The 10,701-nt window shown below is 36.2% G+C and overlaps 1 protein-coding gene across 1 annotated transcript; it reads left to right on the forward strand.

Moving 5' to 3' along the window:
• Positions 1-69: 69 nt before the first annotated feature.
• Positions 70-5,042, forward strand: LOC139714745 (uncharacterized). Its single transcript, XM_071626414.1, has 9 exons — positions 70-208; positions 447-611; positions 912-1,322; positions 1,823-2,011; positions 2,373-2,396; positions 2,615-2,779; positions 3,992-4,180; positions 4,541-4,564; positions 4,784-5,042. Exons 1-9 carry the CDS (start codon positions 145-147, stop codon positions 4,993-4,995), a joined length of 1,443 nt encoding a protein of 480 aa, XP_071482515.1. The 5' UTR covers positions 70-144; the 3' UTR covers positions 4,996-5,042.
• The last annotated feature ends 5,659 nt before the right edge of the window (positions 5,043-10,701 follow it).

Here is a 10,701-nt window from a genome sequence, read left to right on the forward strand (position 1 = left end):
AATTTCCGAACATCAAGATATGTAAAACAATAAATCATCATCTAAGTCATGGAAAGCGCTATATACGTAATTTGTCTTTCAAGACCATAGATTATTTGATATTTCAGCTCTGTCTAATACGAATATAATTGATCCATAACGACAATGTTCTCATGTTTTTGTTTTTTTATCTCAACATTTACAGAAACGACAACTCTGGGTCAGTCAGGTAGGTCTAAGTCTCCATTATTATAATTGCAATTTTTGAATTAACAATTACACACACAAAAATGAGTTATCACGAAAAAATTATTGCTTTAGTATCAAACTGGTTTCGACTCTTCTTCGCTCTAACTCTTCTCTTAAATAAAAAAAAAACAACTTTCTCTCAACTCTCATAATCACTTAGTGATAGATACATGCGTATCGTGTTTTTTTTTTTTTTTTTTTTTTTTTTTTTTTTACAGAAGTCACAACAAGGTCGCGAACGCGAGCGACAACTACTACTGCTCCAGGAACCGAGCAAACAACAGCTGTGGTAGAGGAAACTACTGCAACTCCTGAAGCAACAACTACAACTCAGACAACTGTTACATCGACCACAACAGTAGGACAGGAATCTACAACGCCAGGTAACTTATCACTTCCATTTTTGCAGAACTCGTGTTCGAAGACTTAAAACCTGAATTATGTCATGTAAAACTAGAAGGCGGTCACTCAACTCTTTCATGTTAGCATAACCTCTTCCTTCATCTACATTCTGCTTTATGGTATCCAGCAACCCAGTTTGCTTAACTAAACGAATGACTAAAATGCATATGTTAATATCTCTCTCAATGACTTTAACGTGTTACTGTTCACTTAACAATATTGTACCCTACAAATTCGTCGTCACGCCCATCTACATCCAAGACATTTCTTTTATTTACCAGCTGCTTGCAGAAAACCACTGGATGGCGTGGATCTTGATACTAAATTGGAAGTTTTACTTGACAACAATAAAACCAACCTTTGGAGCGAACCTACTTCAGAGAGGACAGTGAAGGTCACTGTCAAATCAGTCGATGACACCTCAGACCTGACGATTAAGATATCAGCTGTCAGCATAAGCACAACCAATGGTTCACCTCCCGATAGCGTTACAATTGGTGTCCTCTCGTCCAGCGATGGACCTGTTGAAGGCGAATTTACAGCTCAACCCGGAGACGATCAGACTCCAGGAATGTACGAGCTTCCAAACTTGACTGGTTTGAATGAAGTTTATTTCGAAATCACTCTTCCTGACGACTACAACGTGGCAGATTCGGAATTGACGGTGACATTCAGAGGATGTATTGAAACAGGTAATTTCATTTCTTTATGCGCTGAAGAAGTCCTCATTCATCTCTTTTGTTCTTGTATATGATCTATACATTTCTCCCACTAAATTTAACCACTACCTGCTGATATTGCAACAGCATATCAACTTTGGAATTTTGTGTGATCGCAAAAAGATGATTGGCAGGTTATTGATTTGGTAAATTTATGTCTATACATTTTTCACCCATTACTCCTGCACTTTAATTCTTTTTTCTAATTAATCAGTCCTCATCCATCTCTTTTGATCGTGTAATGATCCATTCATATATAACCGGTAACTGCTGATATTCCAACAACACATCAACTTCAGAATTTTAAGTAATCACAAAGAAAAAAAAAGATAATTGGCATGTTATTGCTTTGGTAGGTTTATGTCCATATATTTCTTGCTGATTATTCTGGTACCTTATAACAGTGCACTCAACTTATCAGCAACAATTTCACACTACACTACACTACGATTCATTTTTGTTTCATTAATCAGCAACGGGCATGGAAACAACAGTAGTTACAACCGTTGTAACTACAACTGTACCTACCACCACGTCGAAACCCACAACAGTCACTGAAGCTACAACCACAGCTGTTACCACAACAACTCCAATGGGTACTACTAAAACGGAGGAGACCACAAGTGTTACTACTGCTACCCCTGCTAAGACCACAACAATGGGTAAAGCCTTGTTGTTTATTTTTTCTCTTTGGTTCAATGGGCTTTCTTTAGAAATTCATCGTGTAAAGTCACCCTAACCACCCTATCCCATTCCTAGTCATGCCAGTGTATTAATGAGAAAACCTTATTTTTTTTATCATCATCAAAAGAGACTGTTTTTCAATTACATCTGGAATTTCCGAACATCAAGATATGTAAAACAATAAATCATCATCTAAGTCATGGAAAGCGCTATATACGTAATTTGTCTTTCAAGACCATAGATTATTTGATATTTCAGCTCTGTCTAAAATATACGAATATAATTGATCCATAACGACAATGTTCTCATGTTATTGTTTTTTTATCTCAACATTTACAGAAACGACAACTCTGGGTCAGTCAGGTAGGTCTAAGTCTCCATCATTATAATTGCAAATTTTGAATTAACAATTACACACACAAAAATGAGTTATCACGAAAAAATTATTGCTTTAGTATCAAACTGGTTTCGACTCTTCTTCGCTCTATTTCTTCTCTTAAATAAAAAAAAACCAACTTTCTCTCAACTCTCATAATCACTTAGTGATAGATACATGCGTATTGTGTTTTTTTTTTTTACAGAAGTCACAACAAGGTCGCGAACGCGAGCGACAACTACTACTGCTCCAGGAACCGAGCAAACAACAGCTGTGGTAGAGGAAACTACTGTAACTCCTGAAGCAACAACTACAACTCAGACAACTGTTACATCGACCACAACAGTAGGACAGGAATCTACAACGCCAGGTAACTTATCACTTCCATTTTTGCAGAACTCGTGTTCGAAGACTTAAAACCTGAATTATGTCATGTAAAACTAGAAGGCGGTCACTCAACTCTTTCATGTTAGCATAACCTCTTCCTTCATCTACATTCTGCTTTATGGTATCCAGCAACCCAGTTTGCTTAACTAAACGAATGACTAAAATGCATATGTTAATATCTCTCTCAATGACTTTAACGTGTTACTGTTCACTTAACAATATTGTACCCTACAAATTCGTCGTCACGCCCATCTACATCCAAGACATTTCTTTTATTTACCAGCTGCTTGCAGAAAACCACTGGATGGCGTGGATCTTGATACTAAATTGGAAGTTTTACTTGACAACAATAAAACCAACCTTTGGAGCGAACCTACTTCAGAGAGGACAGTGAAGGTCACTGTCAAATCAGTCGATGACACCTCAGACCTGACGATTAAGATATCGGCTGTCAGCATAAGCACAACCAATGGTTCACCTCCCGATAGCGTTACAATTGGTGTCCTCTCGTCCAGCGATGGACCTGTTGAAGGCGAATTTACAGCTCAACCCGGAGACGATCAGACTCAAGGAATGTACGAGCTTCGAAACTTGACTGGTTTGAATGAAGTTTATTTCGAAATCACTCTTCCTGACGACTACAACGTGGCAGATTCGGAATTGACGGTGACATTCAGAGGATGTATTGAAACAGGTAATTTCATTTCTTTATGCGCTGAAGAAGTCCTCATTCATCTCTTTTGTTCTTGTATATGATCTATACATTTCTCCCACTAAATTTAACCACTACCTGCTGATATTGCAACAGCATATCAACTTTGGAATTTTGTGTGATCACAAAAAGATGATTGGCAGGTTATTGATTTGGTAAATTTATGTCTATACATTTTTCACCCATTACTCCTGCACTTTAATTCTTTTTTCTAATTAATCAGTCCTCATCCATCTCTTTTGATCGTGTAATGATCCATTCATATATAACCGGTAACTGCTGATATTCCAACAACACATCAACTTCAGAATTTTAAGTAATCACAAAGAAAAAAAAAAGATAATTGGCATGTTATTGCTTTGGTAGGTTTATGTCCATATATTTCTTGCTGATTATTCTGGTACTTTATAACAGTGCACTCAACTTATCAGCAACAATTTCACACTACACTACACTACGATTCATTTTTGTTTCATTAATCAGCAACGGGCATGGAAACAACAGTAGTTACAACCGTTGTAACTACAACTGTACCTACCACCACGTCGAAACCCACAACAGTCACTGAAGCTACAACCACAGCTGTTACCACAACAACTCCAATGGGTACTACTAAAACGGAGGAGACCACAAGTGTTACTACTGCTACCCCTGCTAAGACCACAACAATGGGTAAAGCCTTGTTGTTTATTTTTTCTCTTTGGTTCAATGGGCTTTCTTTAGAAATTCATCGTGTAAAGTCACCCTAACCACCCTATCCCATTCCTAGTCATGCCAGTGTATTAATGAGAAAACCTTATTTTTTTATCATCATCAAAAGAGACTGTTTTTCAATTACATCTGGAATTTCCGAACATCAAGATATGTAAAACAATAAATCATCATCTAAGTCATGGAAAGCGCTATATACGTAATTTGTCTTTCAAGACCATAGATTATTTGATATTTCAGCTCTGTCTAAAATATACGAATATAATTGATCCATAACGACAATGTTCTCATGTTATTGTTTTTTTATCTCAACATTTACAGAAACGACAACTCTGGGTCAGTCAGGTAGGTCTAAGTCTCCATCATTATAATTGCAATTTTTGAATTAACAATTACACACACAAAAATGAGTTATCACGAAAAAATTATTGCTTTAGTATCAAACTGGTTTCGACTCTTCTTCGCTCTAACTCTTCTCTTAAATAAAAAAAAACCAACTTTCTCTCAACTCTCATAATCACTTAGTGATAGATACATGCGTATTGTGTTTTTTTTTTTTTACAGAAGTCACAACAAGGTCGCGAACGCGAGCGACAACTACTACTGCTCCAGGAACCGAGCAAACAACAGCTGTGGTAGAGGAAACTACTGCAACTCCTGAAGCAACAACTACAACTCAGACAACTGTTACATCGACCACAACAGTAGGACAGGAATCTACAACGCCAGGTAACTTATCACTTCCATTTTTGCAGAACTCGTGTTCGAAGACTTAAAACCTGAATTATGTCATGTAAAACTAGAAGGCGGTCACTCAACTCTTTCATGTTAGCATAACCTCTTCCTTCATCTACATTCTGCTTTATGGTATCCAGCAACCCAGTTTGCTTAACTAAACGAATGACTAAAATGCATATGTTAATATCTCTCTCAATGACTTTAACGTGTTACTGTTCACTTAACAATATTGTACCCTACAAATTCGTCGTCACGCCCATCTACATCCAAGACATTTCTTTTATTTACCAGCTGCTTGCAGAAAACCACTGGATGGCGTGGATCTTGATACTAAATTGGAAGTTTTACTTGACAACAATAAAACCAACCTTTGGAGCGAACCTACTTCAGAGAGGACAGTGAAGGTCACTGTCAAATCAGTCGATGACACCTCAGACCTGACGATTAAGATATCGGCTGTCAGCATAAGCACAACCAATGGTTCACCTCCCGATAGCGTTACAATTGGTGTCCTCTCGTCCAGCGATGGACCTGTTGAAGGCGAATTTACAGCTCAACCCGGAGACGATCAGACTCAAGGAATGTACGAGCTTCGAAACTTGACTGGTTTGAATGAAGTTTATTTCGAAATCACTCTTCCTGACGACTACAACGTGGCAGATTCGGAATTGACGGTGACATTCAGAGGATGTATTGAAACAGGTAATATAATCTGTACGTGGTTTAGGAACAAAAAGAGGATTGTTTACAGCATATCTTGTATTATATCGGTCTATTGGAAATGGGTTTCTTTAGATATATACATAGGTGTGCGATTATTGATAATTTTAAACATCATTATACAATGATTGAATTTAGTCCGTTGTTGCACCGATTGCCAATTATGACCTTTAATGTCAGTTATGTCTATCAGCATTTAATATCATTCTATCTGTTCTGAACACGTTGTAATCTCATTATATTATACATTTTGTCGTATTATCCCAGATAATGCTACAGTAATCCAAATGAGGAACAAACATAGCATAATATAAATCAATCAAATTCTTCTGATTCAAATATGATTTAATTCTATAAATATTTACTGTTACCCAGGAAAGTTTACTTACAAGGTTATCAACATATTTTGTCCATTTCATATGAGGATCAAAGATTAATAACCCCGAGATATTTCATTTTATTTTTATCCACAATTTCCAATCTCAAATTATTACATTTTATCAATATTACAATTTCTTATTTTTTTTGAGAGAGAGAGCCAAATATCATAACCTTCGTTTTGTCAACATTAATATACATTTCATTTCTATAATCAATCCAATCATCTATCATAATATTATCAAACTGAGATTGTAATATAATCTGTAATTCTTCCTTGGTTTTTGCCTTACAAAAATATTACAGTATCATCTGCATAATAACTAATGAGAGTTTTGTCAATGGCATATACTTCACTTCACAGATATCATTAATATACATACTAAAAATCAATGGCCCAAGGATGGAACCTTGGGCGACTCCTGTTTTCACCACAAGTGAATCACTCAAAATACCTTCGACTGAAACACATTGAGATCTGCCTGTAATATGACTCGAACCATCTATACTCTGTACCCTTTATACCATATATAACCACATTTCCTCTTAACAGTTAATCATGTGGTGAGACATCAAAAGCTTTCCGAAGATCTGAAAATACGCCACCTGTTATAAATCCAGAGTTCATGTTTTGTAAGATATGTTCAGTTATATCAAGAACGCAAGAATTTGTAGAATGTAAAGGTAGAAAACCAGATTGATTATTGGCAAGTAACGAATGTTCATTCAAATATTCATATACAACAGTACCGTTTATAAATTCCTTTTTCTAAAATCTTACTTACTATTGACAAAATAGATATAGGTCTCTAATTCAAAGGGTATATGTTTTATCACCACTTTTATATGTAGGAATTATTTTGGCAGATTCAAAATCTTTTGGTTTACTTCCCATTTCAAAGAAACAATTGAATATAAAAGTTAACGGTTATACAACAGTTTCCGCAGCTACTTTTTAGTAATAATGGGTGCACTCCATAAAGACCAAGTTTTACATACATCAATACTCTTCAATTCTTTTAATACAAATTCTTCTGTGATATCTGTAAAAGACGAAATGCTGTCAGTTACAGGTACATCGTGGAGACAGCTCTCCTCGTCATATTGATTTCGGTTTCGTGTATATAGTTGATCTATTTATTCTATCCGATACAGTACTGAATATCTGACTAAAAACATTACCGATTTCATAAGTGTTTTCTATAACTTTTCCTTCATATTCTAACTTATATTCTGTTTCACTTTTAGTTTTCAACAAAAGATCATTAATAACCTTCCACTTCTGTTTTAAATCCTTCTTCATAATACTCTGAAATTCATTACAATAATATTCCCGTTTCAATTTCTTATTCATATCGTTTATCTTATTGCGGATGTGCTTATATTCTTTCCAAAAATGCTGCATAGATCGTGTATCGGAAACAGACTTACAATGATCAAATTTTGATTTGTAATAATCTCTATCCCTTGAAAGTTCCTTATTATACTGACGTAGGGGGCGTGTTTATCGCACAGTTCAACAAACTTTGCTGTGAAGTCCAGCCACGTAGAATCGATATTATTTGCTTGATAAAACACAGTCCCAGTTTACAGAAGATAAATCATGTATATGAACTTTTCAGAGTCAAAATTGCGAAAAGATCTCATTTTCGAAATTTTAGGATGAGATTTAAGATATTTTTCTGAAAGGATTGCATATAATATTATCAAAGAGTGGTCACCAACAGATTGAACACAAGATGTTAATGAGCCGAGAGACTGAGATACAAAAAACAACAACAAACAAACAAACAAACAAATCAATGCTTTACTGAACGGAGTAATGCGAGTTGGTTTTGAAATCAGCTGGTTAAACTGTAAAGCCTCACACATATGTGTTACTTTCTGTGACAATACATTATTGGTTAACATGTTACAATTCATATCTCCTTTAATTAGCACTTTATCTCTTACAGTACAAACATTTTCAAAATTACACTCCATGGTTTCAAACTCATCAGTTGTGGCCTTTGGTGGACGATACACTACACCAAGAAGATATGCAAGGTTTGTGATTTTTCATTTGAATTTCTATCCATATCATATTACTTCTACTTAATGGTCTATAATTTACGGGCCTGTCTATATGAGACAACAAAATGACTTTTACATGTTTTAGATCACTCGATGTTTCCTCGGTATTTCATGAATCCCATTCGACCTTAATCATCATCAGTCTTACATAAATACCTGAGAGAATAATGTGTGATTCATATGATTTGATACTTTAACCACATGGCTGCATATGGAAAATTATAAATTTTGATACATTTAATGTATACAGATTATACCCGATTGACGTATACGAACTTTTTTTGCACTTTTAAAAAATATGTTGTTGTTTTTTCTGGACTTAAATGCATAATCCCCTGTTTTTGCTTTATATGTCTTATTTCAATTTCCTATCTAAAGTTCTTTTTTGCAAACTTCTGTTGCAAAAGTTCCCTTCTCCTTCCCAGTTGCGCTTCTCGGTTCCGTCGTTCATACATGAATGGATATGATTGTTTCTCTGTTCCCGGGAAAGGTAGGCCTATTTTTTTTTATGATAATGACCATTGCTTGCTCAACCGTCGAGGTCTTTTTGGAAAACGTTTTCGGTTCATGGAATCCATGAAATTTTTCGATTCATCATTTTTTTTGGGGGGAATGGCACTTACAGACAACGTATGGCAGCTGCTAATGTCGTATTTGCAGTGCAGTGAAGTTATTGATTACCTTGCCCACATGCACACATGTATACAGTGATATTAAATTCAGATTATACAGTATGTCCCCCCAAAAGAAATTACAACGGGACCCCCGCAATGATATCTTTTTAAAAAAGTGAATCAATCTAAATACGAATTCAGGGTATGAAACTATAACTCATTACCCACATCTTACAGAAAACCCCATTCGATTTGCTTCAGTGGTCAAAGAGAAATGAGGAATTTTGTAGAGGATGTCGGGAATCTCTTTCGTCCAAGTTCTGTCTATCATTCACGCACAAGAGCATTGAATTGCTAAAATTTGAAGAATCAGACTCATGACATGCTTTACAACAAACCGCATTTCTCTTTGACCGCTTAACCAAATTGAATGGGGTTTTCTGTAAAATAGAGCTAAGATGTTATGTTTTAAGACCCTGAAGTAGCACTTAGACAGGTCGATCATTTATTTTTTGGTGTTATCAATTCGAAAATGTGATTGTAATTTTTTAGGGGGACATACTGCACAGTATGTCCCACCAAATATTACAATCAGATTTTCGCATTGATAATACCAAATATGATTAATTTTTTCAATGATACTTCGGGGTCTTAAAATATAACATTTTAGCTCTATTTTGCAGAAATCCCCATTCGATTTGGGTTAAGCGGTTACAGAGAAATGTGGATTGTTGTAAAGCATGTCATGAGTCTGATTCTTCCAATTTTAGCAATTCAACACTCTTGTGCGTGAATAATAGACAGAACTTGGACGAAAGAGATTCCCGACATCCTCTTCAAAATTCCTCATTTCTCTTTGACTACTGAACCAAATCGAATGGGGTTTTCTGTAAGATGTGGGCAATGAGATATAGTTTCATACACTGAATTTGTATTTAGATTGATTAACTATTTGTAAAGATATCATAGCGGAGGGTCCCATTGTAATTTTTTTTTTTTTTTGGGGGGGGGGGGGGGACATACTGTACAGATGCTCCAACCTATACATCGAGACCACTATTACTGTGTAATATACTAGTAGCTATCTTATTTCATACCAAGGATTGGGACTTCGTTTTTCTCTCTTGGAGTGCTGGCGCGTGGGGGCTTGATTTATCCTCTCTTGTTTGATCATTCTAGGTTGTGATTGAATATTTACCTCACTTCCCGATAACGAGAGAGGAAAAAGAGTGTAAGGGAAAATCCAGACGCTTTGTTTGGTCTGTCACTGGGAGGTAGGCCTACTGTATCGCCTTCAATTGACCATATGAATATACAAAATGTAGGTTAATTGGTCAAAGTATGTCATCACAATTTACTAATAATCAGTCCAGCGCCAGCTACATGAATTAAGTCAAAACAAAGAAGAACAAAGAAGAGACAGATTAAGAGACACTGACACGTATTAAATGAGAAAGAGAGAGATGGAGAGAGAGAGAGGGAGGGGGTGGGGAGAGGCTGGGTGTAATAGACTTTGAAGGGGTGTTCTGTATATCATACCGCATATTCAACTTGGTAATTTTTGGCTTCGCATCCTTGTTTGCACTGTATCTGGGCATGTGGCGGGGATTTCCCTTCTTCTCCCGTTCGCATAAATATGGCGGTTTAATTGTACATGTACTATACATGCATTATGCTTCTTCTCTATTAAGCCTAGTGTGCTTGTCACACGTGTTCCTTCTTTCCCGCGCATGATGCATGTACAGATATGTATCTCCCTTTGCCCCAGGGGTGACACGTATACTGAAACGCTTTACTGACTTAAGCAAGTAGATGGTGCCCATTTCTCTCATTGTTATCTTTCATGTCTGTGTTTTCATGTGAGAGCGTGAATGTACATGATGTACCTGTTGTTGTTGGGGGGGTTTTTTTCTCCATTTCTTGGTGCGATTAAACAAGAGGAAGGCATGCCAATGTGCA

The sequence above is a fragment of the Diadema antillarum genome, unplaced genomic scaffold, assembly GCF_040938485.1.
Source record: "Diadema antillarum isolate AM-2024a unplaced genomic scaffold, OU_Dant_1.0 seq00002406_RagTag, whole genome shotgun sequence".
NCBI lineage: Eukaryota > Metazoa > Echinodermata > Echinoidea > Diadematoida > Diadematidae > Diadema > Diadema antillarum.